The 20,806-nt window shown below is 43.1% G+C and overlaps 1 protein-coding gene across 1 annotated transcript in view; it reads left to right on the plus strand.

The window, feature by feature from the left end:
• Positions 1-20,806, plus strand: part of LOC311229847 (mitogen-activated protein kinase 14A-like) — a gene marked incomplete at its 3' end in the record, with an annotated part of 103,114 nt that overhangs the window by 33,399 nt on the left and 48,909 nt on the right. The window contains exon 2 of the mRNA XM_084315920.1: positions 8,354-8,483. Coding sequence (XP_084172046.1) covers positions 8,354-8,483 — 130 coding nt within the window. The remainder of the gene's footprint in view (positions 1-8,353; positions 8,484-20,806) is intronic.

Here is a 20,806-nt window from a genome sequence, read left to right on the forward strand (position 1 = left end):
TATCATAGAATGCCCCAGAATGGACTGTTTTTTACCTCAAAACGGGTGCTTTTCAAAATGCTCTCAAACGGAAATGAAGCGATAAAAAAACAATCTGCCTTGACGGCACTGACTGGAAAAGGATTATTTTCGATGGGCAGATTAGACACATAGCCATAATTTAAAACATAGATTGGGCGATATTAACGATAACATTAAAGTGGATGGTGGCATTGAAGCGCTAACTCTGGCGCCACCTCGTGGCATAGAAAGTGTTAAACAGGTGGCTCAGAACCAAATTGTGACGGAAACTTTGAAAATCTGCGTCAGTTTAGGAAACAATTTGGCCTACACTCCGTCAGGGCTAGCTCCAATCTCTCGTAATCACCTATTTTTACCATCCTGTTCTGATCCTGTATTCAGAAGCTGGGCGAACAAAGGTTTGCTAACCATTAACTCTTTCAGTGCCACTCACGAGATTTCTCGGTTTTTTTTATAGGTGGTTCCGAGATTTCTCTGAATTATTATTATTATTATTTTTTTGCGATCTGAAAAATTATTGCATCACCCGAGTCTACCCGAGTATAGCCGAGCTGCGCCGGTGATCACTGTGGAAAAAAGCGCCCCCTGTCGTCTCCCAGATGACATAAGTGATTTTGGAATGGACTCAATGAAAATGAATGGGGAAAAAAATCCGGTACTCCACATTTTCCAGTTCACTGATCCAGCCGGGGTTACCACAGTTCATTCTGGAGCCTCAGATCCCCGCGGATCATGGAGATCTACAGTGTCGCGTTGGATCCATACACGTATCGATTTTTTCGAATGGTGATCAGGAATTGGAATATACCAGTTGGATACCATCTGATGTCAGGTAAGGACTCTATGTTATCAGTGGTAGGATAATCGGAGTAAGTTTGATGAAGTTATAAGCTGTTTTGTGAAATGTCTTCTTTCGGTTTCACTGTAAAAGTCCAAGAGGAAATCAACGCGCCGATTATCAGTGCGCGGCCGTAATGTGCTTGCGTGCACGTATAATATTGATCATCTAGCGTTTATTTGAAAACGATTCATAAAAAGGCAGACGAATATCAACGTTGTGGAATATTCCACTAAAAGACGATTTTCATAGAATGCTCCAGAATGAGCTGTTTTTTATATCAAAATGGGGGCTTTTCTAACTGCTCTGAAACGGAAACGACGCGATAAAAAAACAATCTGCCTTCACAGCACTGACTGGAAAATAGTCTTTGATAATGCGATGGGCAGATTAGACACATAGCCATAATTTAAAACATAGATTAGGCGATATTAACGTTAACATTGGCGCTGATGGTGGCATTCAAGCGGTAAAACGGAAAACCAGGTGTGGCACTGAAAGAGTTAATGACCTCTACTCTGGAGGTGTGTTCTCGTCGTTTGCAGAATTGTCAAAAAAATTTGGTCTCCCAAATTCCCACCTTTTCCATTTTTTTCAGATCAGACATTTTGTTCAGAACCAATTCCCACAATTCCCTGGCCGTCCTCCAGACTCTAGGACTGACCCTCTCCTATCGCTCGGTACCGGGCGGAAAGGGCTCGTCTCAATTTTATATGATAAAATATTTTGGATGAACCCAACTTGCTTAGACTCCCTGAAAGCCAAATGGGGCGAGGATCTGGGAATTATCATTACAGATGAACAATGGGATCATATACTAGACCTGGTACACACTTCCTCTATATGTGCAAGACACAGTTTGCTGCAGTGTAGGATACTGCATAGAGTGCACTACACCAATGCGAGGTTAGCAAAGATATACCCGGATAGAACGGATGCGTGTAATAGATGTAAACAATCTCCAGCCGATTATATGCACATGTTTTGGACGTGCCCCAAACTCACAAAGTTTTGGACTACAATATTCGATACGCTGAGTAGGGTCCTGGGAGTGGCGTTAGACCCAGATCCACTGACTGCCTTTTTCGGAATCCCGAATACCCCTACGATAATATCTAGGGCTGCAAAACGAGTTATACCGTTTACTACCCTCCTCGCTAGGAGACTTATTCTCTTTAAGTGGATACACCCTTCCCCACCCACTCACAACAGATGGATACATGAGATACTACATTGCGTTAAGCTTGAGCGAATCAGATTCTCCCTAAAGGGCTCCCTTGAAACATTCCAAGTGACCTGGCAACCATTTCTGCAACACATCGATGCCCTGACTATCAATGAAGAGACTTAGAAAGGATAGAGCTTTCCACCTCTAACTGCACTTCCTTATTTTTTATCGTTATTTTATTCCTATTTTCTAACCCCCCCCCCCTTCCCTGTCCTGGTATGTATGGGTGTGAATGAGACCCCCGGGGGCTGGGTGGGTAACTGGGAGAGGGGAACGGGAGACGCTGCTGCGGAAGGTCAGACTACTCAAGAATTACCACAATATTATGGGCAGGGGTGGGGAAAGGAGTGAAATAACCTCATTGATGACGTTCTTCCACAGCCACAGTCGTGCTGGAGAAGTTTTCTTTCTGTGTTTTTAGCTCTTTCTTTACTTCTTTGTATCTAAATATTTGTGCATAATACAGATAGGTCTGATTGATGCTATTATTGTTTTTTGTTTTTGTTTTTTGTTTTGTTTTTCTTTCCCTGTAGCATCTATGCTGTATGTTTGGATGTTTTGCAGATGTGTCTTCAACAACCTCAGTGTGGGGGGGATGGGGTGGGTATGAGGGAGGGGAAGGGGAAATGAAAGGGGAAGAAAAGAAGAAAAGATGGAAAATGTATAATGACGATTGTAAATGTATGTACTACTTTTCCTGCAATAAAGAAAATAAAAAATAAAAAAAAAACTGGTCAGACTACTACTTGACCTTACCCCTAGAACCCACCTCACCCCTGCCCACTTTGACAACCTAGGATGGCTTAGAGTAGACGACAGAGTACAGCAACTTGCAATGGGCCTGGTCTACAAGATACACTATACGACTAAGGTACCCATGTACATGTCAAAATACTTCCCAAAGGTCAGTGAATACCACGACCACAACACTAGAGGAAGCTCAACAAGTCATGTTAAACCCAGATTCGGCTCAAACAAGGGACTAAACGGGGCGGTCAGGTGGCGTAGCGGAGATTGCGCTCGTCACCAACGCAGGAGATGCTGGGTTCGAGCCCAGCTCTCGGTGTTGCTACCAGCTTGGCTGGTCGTTCATACTAATACAATTGGCAGTATTAGGGGTGGGAAGCTGGTGGGTGGGAATCTGGCATTGTGGACAGCGACGCCTACAGGTCAGGTCTCGGCGCTTGCTCAGCGGGGCAGGACTTGGTGGAGATAGCGTGCCCTCCCACGCGTTACACTTCACCAATGAGAGTGGGACGGGGAGAAAATCAGAGAAAGAGAAGGTTAAAAACCTTCCCTCCCCCTCCAAATGTACAGTCTCCTCACCACCGTATGTATATTTCTCTCCCACCCACCCACCCCCTCCTAATGTACAGTCCCCTCCCCATCATATGTATATACTCTGTCAGGATCTATGGGTAACAGTACTGTATATTTGAATACCGTATATGTCACATGTATCGGTACTAAATACCTGTATGTCCCTATGCCATAAATGTCATGTATGTTGAGTGTGTCATAAATGTCAATATGAATTGAAAATGGGGGACCCTGATGTAAACAAGACAAACGTCTTTCTCTGGTCTGCATCCCCTTAACAATTGTGTGTATTGAGTCGTACTGTATTGTACCCATTCTACAATCTGTTAAATAAAGTTTTCATTCATTCATTCATTCAGGCATTGTCCAACTAACACCTCTCCCGAAGGCTAACAGGCACTGTGCGCTTCCATTCATTGTGCTAAGCTAGGCTAACCTGCAGCCAGATAGCTTTCTACTGAACACACAGAGAGGCAACTGGTATCTATCTTCTTGTCTCTCTCTGGAGAAGACTGTAAGCTAATTTCCCAAAAATGTTGGCCTGTTCCTTTTAATATTAAGCCTTCTCAGGTGGCTGCTGTGATTCTGAGTATTGTGAGGCAGTCAAATAATGTGGTTCCTTGGAGCTCCATGAAGGAATGTGTTAATCTGCTGCAGCTGTGTGTACAGCCCGACTAACTAGATATTGACTAACTATACAGTCGATTACACAAAAGGTATGTGTCATCAGTACTTTCACACGGGACCTTGCCACATAAGAGACATACAAGTTAGGGATGCACCGATCCGATATTGGTATCGGTATCGGCCGCCGATATCAGTAAAATAGCTGGATCGGGTATCTGTAAAAAAAATTAAAAAATCAGATTTTCTTTTTTTAACTAAATATTATTTTTTTGGATAATAAATAAAATAAGAAATAACCATTCAGTACATTTATATCTGTGTTAATTTGTTACATTTAGTTTCACTAAGTTATGAAAGTAATGTTTTAAGTCAAGCCTGATGTTGCCTTGCACAAAAGAATGATCCCAGTCTCTTTCACACAGTGACAGTGAGGCATACAGTTTATTAATTGAATGAATGAAGTTTATTTTCTGTCTTTGTTTACAGCAAATCAAAAACACACTTGTGATCCTTTACAATTCTTAAAAACTAAATATATTTTAATATAAAAATAAAATAAAAACATGGATACATTTATTTTATTTTTGTACTTTTTTTGGAAAAATTGGACAATGGGTATCGGATCGGTATCAAACCCAGGTATCTGTATCGGGACTGAACAAATCGGATCGGTGCATCCCTAGTGCAAGTACAACATACAAGTTGTACTTAAAGATGTGCTTAAATAAACTGAAATTATACTTTTGTATAATTGGAATATTTTTCCTCCAGTCTCATCAGCGAACGGTAAGAGGAATATAACATTATTTTCAGCCCGATTGTTTATTCATTTCACGGCAATCCATCTGCTCAATATATCAACCCATACTAAATAAAGCCGTTACTGACGATCAAGGAATTATAAATAGAGTTGTTCCGATACCGATACTGGTATCGGAAATGCCGCCGATACTGCCTAAAACGCTGGTATCGGTATCGGCGAGTACACGTAAATTCTAGCCTCCGATCCCATGATGTAATTTATCTCCTGCCGAGTCCTGCGGAGAGTGAGGATTATAAAATGAACATGTTTTAAAGTGTGATGCTGTGTCATTTTAACAGCAGATACACTTTCTTAAATTCCATTGTCCCCGACAGTGCGGTGTGACGGGGAGCTCGGACGGGAATCGGGCTGTGTTTGGCTGGTGTTATGATAGCATTAGCTGGAAAGATAGCTAGTTGGAACAACATCCGCTTTTAACGTTACATCAAATCAGATGATCGCCTGTCCTTTCTCCAGGACCTAACACTGTCCGTGACCGTCTATCAACAATAATGCACCCACGGTGAATTGTATTTAAGTTAAGTAGCTACGGACTAGCGTTAGCTGACTATTACTAACGTTATCAATGCGGGAAGACGCGCTAGGTCAGTTAGCTTAGCTTGATAACGTTACCGTGTCTAAAGTTGGTGCTATTCACATAATCCAGCAATAATGGCTGCAGACCTGCAAGCAAAGTACAGCAAGTGCCAAAGGATAAGAGTCTGAGGCGGAGTTTCAAAAGAGAATGTTGAATATTTATTTTGCATCAAAAACCACAACATGAACGTTCTATGCCACTAGCTTACAGACTGAATAGGGTATATCTGCAGAGCCACTGAGTAGCGAGTGCAACACCGTTTAATGTCCGTGTGGATCATTGGAGTAGGGTATATCTGCAGTGCTGCAGCCCATACTCATTGATTAATGATACTAATACAAATCTATACAATCACCTGTTGTTGAATAAATACTATACGTTCTAGTTATTACTAAAAAACAGTATAACAGTATCTGAAAAAAAAAAAAAAAAAAAAAGGTATAATTTATATTATTTTTTTTTTATTTTTTTTTTATGCACTGGTATCGGATAAATATCGGTATCGGCCGATACCCAAAGCTTAGGTATCGGAATCGGATCGGAAAGGGAAAAATGGTATCGGAACATCTCTAATTATAAACGACCCCCCCCCTTTTCCTTCACGCATGATGAAGCATAATGTATACCGATCATATACATTTGACTTTAATATAGCGTGTATAGTAAAGAATCAAGTGTCAATGTCCCCATGGGCCGGACACGTCTTTAAACAAGTCAAGAAGAAACATCACAATAAATCAAGAACAAAACAAAAACACCATAATGTCCAAAAAAAAATTATAAATAAAATGTATGCAACACTCCCAGACATACCCCACACAAAGGTAAGGAAAAACTCACTAAAACCTAGCAATAGGAAAAAAATGCACCACAGGCAATGTGGAGGAGAAAAACCTTAGAAGGGCCGTTCAAGGGGGGATCTCCCTTCTTAGATGTCGGTGATGGTAGTATTGCAATAAAACAGGCGAAACATAGGTAAACATCTGTTTTCTTGGAGAACATTTACAGCATATCGATGACTATCATACATCTGCCTTGAATTAGCACATAAGAAGTACCAAAAACACATTGCAAATATACACTCATAATAAAAGTACACTCATAATATACTAAAAATATACATTCATTACGGAACGAGCGCTAATCCACAATAGCTACGACTGCGTTTGCGTGCATACAGAGACGACAGGACTGAGATCTGACTTCATGCCCAGCGTGTTGAGTGATGTGTTATCGTGCATACAGAAACGACGGGACTGAGATCTGACTTCATGCCCAGCGTGTTGAGTGATGTGTCATCGTGCATACAGAGACGACATGACTGAGGTCTGACTTCATGCCCAGCGTGTTGAGTGATGTGTTATCGTGCATACAGAGACGACAGGACTGAGATCTGACTTCATGCCCAGCGTGTTGAGTGATGTGTTATCGTGCATACAGAGACGACAGGACTGAGATCTGACTAGGGTTGGGCATCGTTTGGATTTGAACGATTCCGGTCCTGATTCTCTATCGATTCCTGTTCTGAACGATTCTCGATTCCGATTCTTTGAGGTGCAGGTCACAGCTTATTTTTTTGAAAATTGTTAATTTTTTTCATACTATTCACATTTTCAGTTGACTTGATACAGTTTAATTTGGTTGCTGTACTGTAATTAGGGTATTAATTAACAAAGTGAAAAAAAAATTTAAGAATCGAAATGCAGATATGTTACTTCCGGTTCCAGAACCGGAAGTTAGGAACCGGTTCCTAATTAGAACCGGTTTTCGGTGCCCAACCCTAGATCTGACTTCATGTTCGGTCGTGTTCCTCCAGACCGCCTCTGGCCGCCGCAGCATACGGTGTGAAATGAATTGAAGCCAAGAGCACAGTGTTATGCAACCATAAAACCAGATGATTTGCTCTGCTGTCGCTGCTTGCAGGCCACCCACACACTCGTGCCACACGCCTCCAGCCCTGTGGAAGCAGAGGAAAACAGTTGTCGTCGTTGGTGTTACTGCAGGGTTCACACAAGGTCCTTGAAGTGCTTAAAGTGCTTGGATCTTTACAAAAGAAAAGTCGATGCCTGGAATTCCTTGAAAAGAGCCAATTGTTTAACACCGTGCTTAAAAAGTCATTGCAATTCAAACCAATCATTCGCATTGAAAGTTTTGTTCATCCATGATCAAATTGTTCTGAATCATGACGATTTTTTTTTTCCGGTTCTGATTTAAGAAAATCTGACATTCTCCACATGAGCAACTTCCTGTAAAACCAGGACGTGCATCACCATGTAACATGGGGCAATGCAATGTCCCCAATGACATCACTGGTGGCCATATTCAAACTAATTTACTCTCAAACTATATGAATGTGTGCAAAACTGTTTAGAGTTTTTGGATGTATGTGAGATTATGAGCAAAATAAACATAGTTGTTTTTTGGGGACATGCCCCTTTAACCCTTAGCGATCGCCAACCCTGTGGGCAGAGTGTGATAGCACTATAGTCAAAATAATGGGATGAGGTGGCAGTGGCTCAGAAGCTAGAGCAGTTGTCTGGTAATCCGGAGGTTCCCGGTTTGATTCCTGCTCCTCCCGGGCAGCGTGTCTAAATGTCCTTGAGCAAGACACTTAACCCTTAATTGCTCCTGATGAGCAGGTCGGCACCTTGCATGGTCGCCTCTGCCATCGGTGAGCGAATGCGTAAAATGTGACAAACAAGTTGTAAAGCACTTTAGATAAAAGCTGCCATATAAATGCAGCCATTTACCATTTATGAGGCGTAGACTCCATAATGCCGGTGTTTTTCTGAAGGGAGACTGTATGAACCGGTACGAGGGGCTGTTGTTGTAATGATACAGTGTGTTTATGGCTCAAGAGACACCTGTCTTATGGAGTTCTGACGCGCCCCCATTGGTCCTCTGTGTTTGTCCCTTCAGCTCATCATATGACGTGAAGACGGGTCTGAAGATCGCCGTGAAGAAGCTCTCCCGGCCCTTCCAGTCCATCATACACGCCAAGAGGACGTACCGGGAAATGCGGCTGCTCAAACACATGAAGCACGAGAACGTGAGTCACCTTTTCACCGTTCACCTTGACCACGGGCTGACCCCGGTCCATAACCCCACGTTATCAGGTGTGCCTTCTCGTTGAGTCTTCATATTGTGAAATGTGAAAAAAAAAAAAAATGTATCCTTTATTTATCCAGGAATGTCCCATTGAGATACAAGATCTCTTCTTCCAGGGAGTCCTGACCAACACGGCACACAACAAGTTTCAACATAAAACAGGGCATTAAACAAAAAACATAATATTCAAATATAAATACAGAAGGCCATTTGTGCAGTGGCAAGGAGCATAATCAGATCGGCAATAGCATCAGGTAAAACAGTTACATGTTTCATAAAGGGCTAATCGTAGCATACCTTTAAAAGCATTCACAGTAAAGTGCCTCTAGACAAAGTTTTACTTGCAGCGTATTCCATAAAAAGGGAGCATAGTGGGATAATGCAGCTTTACCAAGCTCTGACTGCATCAAAGGAACATTTAAAAGCATCCCATTTGCTGCTCGTCTGGTATTAAAAAAGCAAGTATAAAAGGACAGAAGTCTGGAGATATATAAGGGCAGCTTACCTAGCAATGACTTAAGGATAAAAATCAAACATAACTGAAAGCGTACATAGTATCAAACATGATGAGTTGCAGAGGCTTTGAGAACTCATCACTGGCCCTAATGAAACCCATAACCGTGGCTGCGATGCATTTCCTCAGTAGAACATATGAAGACACATCTGATCTAGGGGTGTGCGAGGATAGCCGGTCAGCCAGTTAACCAGTCATTTTAAAACGAACCTGGTATTCTTAGCGGTTAAATGGTTAATAAAATTCGAATTCATGTCATAGCTGAACATTCTAGAACATCGAACATTCTAGAATGTTTGTGGTGATGTCATAGTGTGTGTGTAAATGAATGAACCTAAATAGTTTGACTGATAGATACACAAAATGGGTTTATATCTGTTGATTTAATTTGGTTGTGTTGATGTTTCCATTTTTTGCAAAATGGGTATATTCTGTTTGGTTTTACACAATAAGTCTATCGGTGTGTTGTGTGTGTGTAGGGGCAGGTATACGATTTATTATTCTTCCTGTTCCTTTCGGCCATGGTATTTGGTGAATTATATGAATATGTACTGTTGGACTGTGGTAATTCCATGTACGAATAAATAAATGATGATGATGTTTAGGGATGCACTGAAAATTCGGCCACCGAAAGTTTTCGGCCGAAAATGGCCAAAAATGGCCTTTCGGCTTTCGGCCAAAAGAGTTTTTTCACCCAAAATATATCACAGAAACAGAAGCAACCTGTAACCTAACGCGTGTTGTTGTGATGATGTCATCAAAACGCGGATTCATTACATGCGCGCTGTGAGCTCTTCAGTCCTGCGTGATACTCCTCTTGGGACTCGGGAGCAATGCATCTCCTCGGGAGTCGCGCTGTTTCTATGTAAACTCTGCGCGCAACGAGTCCAATAAATGCGTCTTTAACATACTTTATCCTTATTTACTATATGCCCGTTGCGGTTAATCACTGAGTGATCTAATATGCATATTATTCAGAGCGAGAGGGGGAGGGATTGTGTTTCTCACATTGACGCTGTCTGTCGCGCGTCTACTGTGCCAAAGTCATCTGGGGACTAGAAAGGGGGCGACAGTGGCTCAGGAGGTAGAGCAGTCGTCTGGCAATCCGGCGGTTCCCGCTCCTGGGCAGCGTGTCGATGTGTCCTTGAGCAAGACACTTAACCCCTAATTGCTCCCGATGAGCAGGTTGGCACCTTGCATGGTAGCCTCCACCGTCGGTGTGTGAATGGGTAATATGTAAGTAACAAATTGTAAAGCGCTTTGGATAAAAGCGCTATATAAAAAAGCAGCCATATATAAAAAAGCAGCCATTTAGAAAGGTGTGCTCAGTAGAGCACAGATGTCCGCCTCTCTCTCTCTCTCTCTCTCTCTCTCTCTCTCTGATTGATTGAAAACTTTATTAACAGATTGCAGAATGGGTACAATACAGTACAGCTCAATACACACAATTGTTAAGGGGATGCAGACCAGAGAAAGACTTTCGTCTTGTCTCCCGACCCCGCCTGTCCATCCCTCCCTCCCTCCCCCACCTGGCGCGATGACACTTTGTTTAACTACTCTGTTGTTGATGCAGCCTGACTATCGCATATGGCGTCTCTGGCATTCTGTAGATGACATGTGTCAACAAATGTACATGACTGTTTGAATTTATGCTGTGCCGTTGTTACTGTAAATTTTTTTATGATTGTGATGTTGTTATTATTATTAATGAGACGATGAGCTGTATGTGTGTGTTGCTGGAATTTCCCCAAGGGGATTAATAAAGGAATATCTTATCTTATCTTACATCAGGGTCCCCCATTTTCAATTAATCAGGACATATATGACATACAGATAGACAGTACTGCTACATCTATACATTTATGACATACCAGATTTGCAAATACAGTACTGTTTGTGATACAAAAAGACCCATAATAGTGATTATTTATTATTTAAGTTAAGTTTTGCCATAATCATATATTTTTCCATAATCAGGTAGCTGAACAACATTGGTAAAAATTCTATTCTATGAATCATTTTCGGCCTTTTGGCTTTCGGTTTTCGGCCAACTGTTTCCTATTTTCGGTATCGGTTTCGGCCAAGAATTTCCCATTCGGTGCATCCCTATGATGATGATCAGGAATTTTCATGTGTCGAGTCGGCGGTGATTTTGGAGACTGGGAAAATAGTTTTCTTACCTTGTAGTAGTGACGTGAATATTTAGGAAAATAGATTTAGGACCACTTCTGTAAAGAAAGACTTCGCTGTGGAAGAGAAATAAACCATTTGGATATCTTTGTTTTACACTGGAGCGGCTGTGGACATTACTTTTCTTTATCAACGAACGTACTACTCACGAGTAAGTAATTTAACCAGTAGAGTGGAACGTCGGCCCTCATACTTCGTCAACAGATATGTTTGGGCACCTCTGCCCAGCGATTCAGGTGAAGTCGGCAGCAGTGTTGACAACTGCCGCCTGTCGGCTGACCACGGCTGTGCTGACTGCTCGCTTGACCGTGCCTCCTACTCCGTTGACGGCTCCCTTGCCATAGCTGGTGGCAAAAAAGTGCCACTCAACGTGGAGGTTGGGGAACATTTCCCGGAAACTTGACGATAAAAAGACCCACAAAAATGTGTTCTTGAACTGGGAGGCAGCTCCATCACTGAATACAGTATGTGCAGCTGTGTCATGTGGGGATGTTTCCTCCTGATGTTTTCAACACTCTTTCCCATGAAGGTTGCCACAGCCTTCTTGTCGTGGTCCAGGCTGTCACTCACCACCACATAGGACAAGGGGTCGGCGTCAGACCAGGCAACGGAGGTGAAGATGGAGATTTCCTCCTGGTACGCCGCCGTGTAGTTCTTGGCGAAGTCCACTTGCAGAACCATGGAATCTCCATCTGCTTGGGCGGTCGCCTTCTTCTCCTCAAATGCAGCACTTTGTTTTGTTTTTATGAAGTGGGCAGTGCTTCAGAAATTGTGGTGCACTGCCCGTGAGAAGACGAAGTACATCTCCTAGTACCCCAGTCTTCTGGACCTTCATCTGCACTCCACAGACCGTCTCCCAGGCATACCATGTGGTCTTCAGTTTTTTTTCCTCATCTGGTATGTGGTCCACAAACCACAATACTGTTCCGGAACAGTTTTGCATCTCTGCACTCCTCGCAAGTGTTCAGCATACATTGTGGCTCATCAGTGCTGCAAAACACGTAACTGACAAATTCTGTCGAACTCTTAAACACTTTGCGAGGAACATGGCGCTGCACACATTCCAACATTTCATGGTACCTACACAGACGCATGTTCCTTGGAGTTTCTGAACAGAGACAAACATGAGGTGGCCGGAGTTCAGCAAACTTGGATTTGCCAATTACAATGTCGGGATTGTCCTCCTTAAAACAGCGGTAAGCCTCCATAAGGGACATGGACATGTGGCTTTTCTGAACCCTCTGCTTGACTCCTCTTATGGTCACTGCATCCTTCATTCCTGGGGCCGGTCTTGAAATGTCGTCCCTGGAATAATACTCATTTACTTTCTGTTTGGTTTCATTTGGGATTTCTGTGTTTTTTGGGGTGGGTTTCTTGTCACGATACTCGGCAAAACAATAACAAATACACATGTAGGCTGAGCAGACACGAGGGGGAGATGGCCGACAGCAGCCGATTAGCAGTAGGCTAACGTGGACACTGCTCTGCCTAGACCAACAATGTGTGAAAAAGTTGTGTCTGGAAATATGTTGGATTTTAATCAAACAAGGAGTCATAAAATACTTCTGATTTAAATCAAACAAAGGGGTCATAATCGGACTTAACAACACACATTCGCAATGTAACATCCGTCACGGTAACATCCATTTACTTGTAAAGAATACAAAAAAAAGACCAGAATGACTAATTGTTGCTAATATGTCATCTTTATAAAAGTTAGCTTTGCTTAGGAAGTTTGGTTGACATTGCATTCCAGATCCATGTTTTATGACAACTTTTCCTGGAAAACGTTATGGATGTTACATTCGCTGTCCCATAAAGGGGCATTATAACAGCATGCTTCACCTGCCAATGGAAAGACACAAAGTACATAATTGATTCACATATTGATACAGCCCTTCATGACCAAAGGTGAGGTTAGAAAAATATCTGTTGATTTTTTTTTGCCATTCTGGCCATTCAGAAAGTCATACAATTAGGTTAATTGACAAATAAATGTTTACATCATTGTGTCTCCTCCTGTAGTGTGAAAAAACATGCATTCTCATAAATATAACGATCAAATCTATTTTGTACAAAATATAGACCTTGATGATACACTTGAAATTGGTTTGGTTATGATCATGTTATTTAAATTTTTTCATGGTGAGGTTGACATTTGCATGGAATTGCCAATGTGTTAAATAATGTGAACACATGACAGTTTAGATGACATTTTGGTTTACAATCTTTTTCTTTACTAGCTCCAATTACAGCTAACCCTGTCCCCTCCCCTCTGTGGTGGATAGAGCTTTTCTCTCCTGGTCCCCTCTTGGTATTAGAAAGTTCAGAGATTTATATATAGAAAATATTTTTGCATCATTTGAACAACTGTCTGACAAGTTTTCTCTTTCGAGGTCACATTTCTTTAGATACTTGCAAGTCCGCAGTTTTGTACGTAATGTCAACCCACAGTTCCCCAATCTTCCAGAAGCCACTCCTATTGACACTTTACTAAAGCCTACACCGGGCACAAAGGGTATTATATCTGTCCTGTATGGTTTGATTCTCTCACTGCGCCCTACCTCATTAGAAAATATCAGGAGGAGATGGGAGGAGGACCTGGGTGAGGATATTCTACGCCGGGTCCACTCCTCTTCAATTTGTGCCAGGCACGGACTGATCCAATGTAAAATTGTTCACCGTTCACATTTGACTAAAGTCAGGCTAGCCAAGATCTATGGCAACATTGATCCCACCTGTGATAGATGCCATTGTGCCCCTGCTACACATAGTCACATGTTTTGGTCCTGCCCTTCCCTACATAATCTTTGGTCTGACATATTTGAAATAGTATTGAGATTGAGATTAGCCTAAAGCTATGGCTTCACCAGATCGCCTGGCATACTTTTTGCGACGCCAAATTCAGTATGCAGTAAAGGAATATAGCATCAGCCAATGGACATATCTATCTACCAGATGGCGATCAAATAACTGGGAAATTCTTTTTGGAATCCAACCGGCCACAGGTAAGAGCGATTTGACGTCAATTTCAGCCTGATCGGGCCTTGTTCTCATAGCCATCCACCCGGTCAGCGTATGATGTTGCAATAACGAATGCCGTTATTGGTAATCAATAATCAGAAACGACGACCCCCCCCCCCCCCTTTCATGCATTCATGGTGGAACATGATACCGATCATATGCATTTAGATTTTTAACTCTAGCCTGTGTAGGGCCGAAACGCATCAATTTAACGTTATTGGCTTAGTGCCCTATAACTAGCTTTGCAGGAATTATCCCAGACCATTCCGATATAAAGTTCATATTCACGACGCTATAAAACGGAAACGTATTGATGAGAAAATTATTTCTTTATGGCATATTGAAGGGAAGGTTTATACTGTCAATTGACAATGACAATGGACACATAGCAATAATATAACATAGATTTAGCTCTACAAACAACCTCACGCACAGTGAAAACTTGTAATGAAAAGCTGGCCTCATAGAGTGGGGCCCATCTAATCCCAATGGCCCCGAATGTGTTAAGATGATGACAATAAGGTGTGTCATAAGGGGTTCTACAGCTAGATTTTATAAAACATGGGGTTGTTTCTTTACTTATGTTGGGGCATTGTCTGGTCGGTTGACCTGTCTACATGTGCAGGTGTAACCGATGTTTACCTTCTCACTTAAAAAAAAAAAGTTCCATTCCTCTCTTTCTGCTGTACAGTCCTTGTCCTTAGTGTACATGTCTGTTCAATTGACTGTATGTCCGAAACAATATCTATATATTTCGTTTGTGGTGTGTACTCGCTGTAGTCTACATTCAACAGACCTATATTTTGACAAACTATATGTAGCTTTGTGCAATATGTATATTGTTTACATTCAACAGACCTATATTTTGACTACTTATATGTAGATATGTGCAATACGTCTGGCATATATGTGTACAGTTTGACCTTGTGCTCATTTCATATTGCAATGAAAAACTCCAATAAACAAGAGTTTTGAGAAACATATATAATAATGTAAATGCATGAGACTTTTAGACTTATACGTCTTTGATTTAGAGTTGAGTAGAGAGAGGGAGATACCATTATGCACGTCACTAATAACCATTGTGCACGTCCCTAATCTGATTATAATGTGAGCTTCCTGTTTTGGAAAAGGACACTTATCATGGTGTCTGAAAGTTGAAACACTGGCCCCATTAGATTGAATTGGAGCCTGGTGAGATGATGCACCACAGTGCTAAGTTTTTCAATACTAAATTAAATACTAGTTTAAATGGGGCCTGGGTTAAACAAAAAAAGAAAAAAGTGATAAATGTAATGTTGGTACCTTTTTTTGTACTGGCAATAATTGTCTGGAAAAACTACACACCCTCAAGACCCCTACGCTCTGCATCTTCTGGCCGCCTCAGACCTACTCCTATCCAAGCTCCGGGAGGGTCATCAAAGAGAAGCCGCCTATTCTCAGTTCTTGCCCCACAATGGTGGAATGAACTACCCACCCCAGTTAGGACAGCCAAATCCCGTCCAATCTTTCGCCGTCGACTAAAGACGCACTTCTTCAACCATTATCTGAAATAATAATAAAAAAATAAAATAAAAAAATCTAACCCTAACTAACCTTACTGTCATGCACTTGTCCTAATAAACTAACCTACACTGTAACACGCAACACTTTGATGAACATTGTTACTCAGTTGATAGAGTTGTACCCTTCCTGATGACCTGTCGTACAGAACTTGTAAGTCGCTTTGGATAAAAGCGTCAGCTAAATGACTAAATGTAAATGTAAAACTTAAAATGCAAATAAACAGATGTTTAAAAATCCCGATCTATCATACTTGGATAACTGCACTCTATTAGTTCAAAGCACTATCCACGATGGTTCTTGATGCTGCAGCATATTAACCCTTTCACTACCACACTACAGCAGGTTAACCCTTTCACTACCACACTACAGACGGGGTTTAACCCGTCTAGTGTGGTAGTGAAAGGGTTAACCTTATGTAGTGTGGTTGTGAAATGGTTAACTGTCTGTAGTGTGGTTGTGAAAGGGTTAACCTTCTGTAGTGTGGTTGTGAAAGGGTTAACTGCATGTAGTGTGGTTGTGAAAGGGTTAACATTATGTAGTGTGGCAGTGAAATGGTTAACCTTATGTATTGTCGCAGTGAAAGGGTTAACCTTCTGTAGTGTGGTAGTGAAAGGGGTAACCTTCTGTAGTGTTGTAGTGAAAGGGTTAACCCGTTGGTAGTGTGGTAGTGAAAAGGGTTAACATTCTGTATTGTCGCAGTGAAAGGGTTAACCTTCTGGATTGTCGCAGTGAAAGGGTTAACCTTATGTATTGTCACAGTGAACGGTTTAAGCGTCTGTATTAATTTGTCACAGTGAAAGGGTTAACCATTTGGTAATGTGGTGGTGAAAGGGTTAACAGTCTGTAGTGTGGTAGTGAACTGGTTGGAAGTGGTATGAAGGCTCCCCAGCTGCAGTGGAAAAGGGAGCGATGTCTCTCAGGAGGAGAAGCACCACGTAACGCGATACGGTCTGGTGGTGAAGTAGAGAAAGTAGTACCCACAGCCTCGCCGAGATAACCCAAGCCGGGAAACTCCACTGTGTGCCGTGCCGTGCCTGTGCTGCGTTATTAACCTTCTGTAGTGTGGCAGTGAAAGGGTTAACAAGGATGGTGATCTCAACGAGAATAATTGTACGGCGTAGCGCCGGTCCATGTAGCCGCGAACCCTCCGTGACATCACTCTGATAACACGGCGTACCACTGCGCGGCGTGGGGGAGATACCGAGTGATGAGAAGGACTAACGCTAATATTCACTCGTGACTCGTGACAAACTGTGCATACTGGCACGTGTTCCTCCCCCAGCTCTCACCCCCTTCTGCTGTCTCTATTGTGTAAGTTGACCTTTAGCTAACAGATTTATTTCTTGGAACTGCCCCCCCATGACTTTATTTTAGCCTAAGGTTATGGTGACAATGGTGTACAATACCTTTTTCTGTCATTTTAGTGTATTTTTTTTTTAACTTGTTTCTGCATTGTATGTGTGTTTATCATGTGAAGCACTTTGGTTTGGCTTTTAGTCATTTGTAAATGTGCTATACAAAGCTGACTTGACTTGACTTTAGCTAACTTATTTATTTCTTGGAACTGACGCCCCCCCCCCCCCAGTGACTTTATTTAAGCCTAAGGTTATGGTGACCCATCCAGGGTAGGAGTTATCAGGAAACGCACATAGAACAAAAGCTAAACACAAGCTTTGTGAGAATGGGATGCATGATATGTGATGCTTGTTGTTTGACTGGTTTAGCCTGCACTGGTAGTGCTGGGGCTTGCTCGACGATGAAGTGAGATAGATGACAGACACCCTGGCTGCAGGAGGACCGGCTGTGGTGTGTGTGTGGTGACAGGTTGTGGTGTTTGTGTGTGTGGTGGCAGGTTGTGGTGTGTGTGTGTGTGGGGTGGCAGGTTGTGGTGTGTGTGTGTGTGTGTGTGTGGGGTGGCAGGTTGTGGTGTATGTGTGGGGTGGCAGGTTGTGGTGTGTGTGTGTGGGGTGGCAGGTTGTGGTGTGTGTGTGTGGAGTGGCAGGTTGTGGTGTGTGTGGTGTGGAAGGTTGTGGTGTGTGTGGGGTGGCAGGTTGTGGTGTGTGTGTGGAGTGGCAGGTTGTGGTGTGTGTGTGTGTGGGGTGACAGGTTGTGGTTACCTACCAACGTCAGGGTCTCGATGACAGACACATGCCTTTCTCCTGGATAAGCTGCTTTTGATTTAGCTAGGCCCAGCTATGACCACACACACACAAGCAATGCTATTTTTGCAGCCGATCACTACCAGCGTTACTGTATCCAACCATGACTCGGTTGACAAATCGACACAAAGCTCATTGTGTATGTATTGCCTTGGAGTCGCAAGCCCTGCTCTCGCCAGGAAGCAGACATAGTAGGTCACTTGCACCACACTTGAAGAATAAAAAAAAAAGTACTGTTATTGTATCAGAATTGATATGGAAAGATTTCAAATACACTGACACAGACACACACACACACACACACACACACACACACACACACACACACACACACACACACTGGCCCCAGCTGGGGGGGGGGGGGGGACTCTGAAGGGGCTTTCCCAGGAGAGGAACAGAGAAAGAGAGTTGCAGGACGGACGGGGTGAGTCATCGCAGAGGCATCTGAAACATGTAGTCCTGCTTTCATCTGAGGCGTCCTGCAGTGACGCTGCATCGCTGTAGTTCCACTGTAGTAGGGGAGGACTCACTCACTCAGCCAGGACTCACTCATGACTCACTCAGGACTCACTCAGGACTCAGGACTCACTCATGACTCGGGTTTGTGTGAATGCGTGCCGAACTCGGTTCGCGGACCAAACAGGCGAACTATGGTCCGCCTGAAAACGTCGGTCTCGGTTCGGCTTCATCGAACCAAACGCGAACCAAATATAGGAAGTGCTTATTATTACCACTGCTCGCAGCACTCACTGCAAAACAAGCACACTGCATCTATCTATCTATCTATCTATCTATCTATCTATCTATCTATCTATCTATCTATCTATCTATCTATCTATCTATCTATCTATCTATCTATCTATCTATCTATCTATCTATCTATCTATCTATCTATCTATCTATCTATCTATCTATCTGTGCATCTTGGGAAGAAGGAAGAAAAAACGCGGCTTATTATATTATTAATAAAACAGCTACTTGTGGGCACTCATAAAAACACTGGTGTACAAGTTGTTTAGCGAGAGGATGGTGGTAATGTGCTTCAATAGAACAATGGATCAATGCCATGTCAAAACTCGCCTCCGCTCCGCTGATCTGGAGGACTCGCAGTCCACACACAGAAACACACACGCGCGCGCGCACACACAGGCTCGCAGCCACACACACATTTCCACTGTCCAATAGACAAGCGCCCTTTTCGACCGTGTGACATTGTTCAGAAGGTTCGGTCCGCCTCACAGATTTCGATGTCAACGCAGGCGAACCAAATGAAGAATGCAACAATGTTGCAACTTCACCCCCAGAACCGCACCGAGTCCACCAAAACTATATGTGAAAGCGACCTTAGATATATAGATAGATAGATGCAGTGTGCTGCGCACTGCGGTATTAATAATAATAATAATAATAAGCTGCGGTGTTCCTTCTACCCAAGATGCAGTTTATAAGGTGACTGACTACGTTTGGTCCGATGAAGGCGAACCGAAACCTATGTTTTCTGGAGGACCGAATTCGCGTGTTTGGTCCGCGGACCGAGTTCGACTGCGCATTCACACAAACCCGAAAAACCGGACTATCGACTTCTGGTCCGATAGTCTGGACCAAACAGCCCCTGTGTGAAAGCGACCTAACTCACTCAGGACTCATGACTCACTCGGGACTCACTCAGGACTCAGGACTCACTCATGACTCACTCAGGACTCACTCAGGACTAACTCAGGAGTCATGACTCACTCATGACTCACTCAGGACTCATGACTCACTCAGGACTCATGACTCACTCGGGACTCAGGACTCACTCATGACTCACTCAGGACTCACTCAGGACTAACTCAGGAGTCATGACTCACTCGGGACTCACTCAGGACTCAGGACTCACTCGGGACTCACTCAGGACTCAGGACTCACTCATGACTCACTCAGGACTCACTCAGGAGTCATGACTCACTCAGGACTCATGACTCACTCATGACTCACTCAGGACTCATGACTCACTCAGGACTCATGACTCACTCGGGACTCAGGACTCACTCATGACTCACTCAGGACTCACTCAGGACTAACTCAGGAGTCATGACTCACTCAGGACTCATGACTCACTCATGACTCACTCGGGACTCAGGACTCACTCATGACTCACTCATGACTCACTCAGGACTCACTCAGGACTCACTCAGTCAGGACTCACTCAGGACTCACTCAGGACTCACTCGTGACTCACTCAGGACTCTGGACTCACTCACTCAGGACTAGGGTTGGGTACCGTTCACATTTGACCGGTACCCAAAAAAATTGGTATCTTGTGTATGAAACCACCTCAACCTCATTGGACCTAACGCCCCACCGTAGCTGCCCATTGGACGCGTTGCAGGCCACACACACACCGATATCCCCGGTGCTGTAACCGGAGACTGTTCAGTAGTAGAAACTCCTTTAGTAGTAACTGGAGGAGGACCCAGTGTGCTGCAGCTTCTCTGACATCACTTCCTGTTGACATAATGACATCATATTGACATCAGATCTCCCCTTGCTGAACTGTAGTGTGTGCGTGTGTGTGTGTGTGTGTGCGTGTGTGTGTGTGTATACTTGTTTAACTATACTTGTGAGAACTGACAAACTGTCTTGTGAGGACATTTTTGTCACTGATTATGGGTAGGTTAGTCTTAGGTTTGGGCATGGTTAAGGTCAGGGTAAAGGGTATGAATGTAAGTCAATACAACGTCCTCGCAAGTATTATAAAGTGTGGAGTAGATGTACAGTACAGAAGCATGTTACACTGGACCCCTGGTCTGACCAATGTATGGCCAAAGA

The sequence above is a fragment of the Notolepis coatsorum genome, assembly GCF_963971535.1.
Source record: "Notolepis coatsorum genome assembly, chromosome: 6".
Classification (NCBI taxonomy): domain Eukaryota; kingdom Metazoa; phylum Chordata; class Actinopteri; order Aulopiformes; family Paralepididae; genus Notolepis; species Notolepis coatsorum.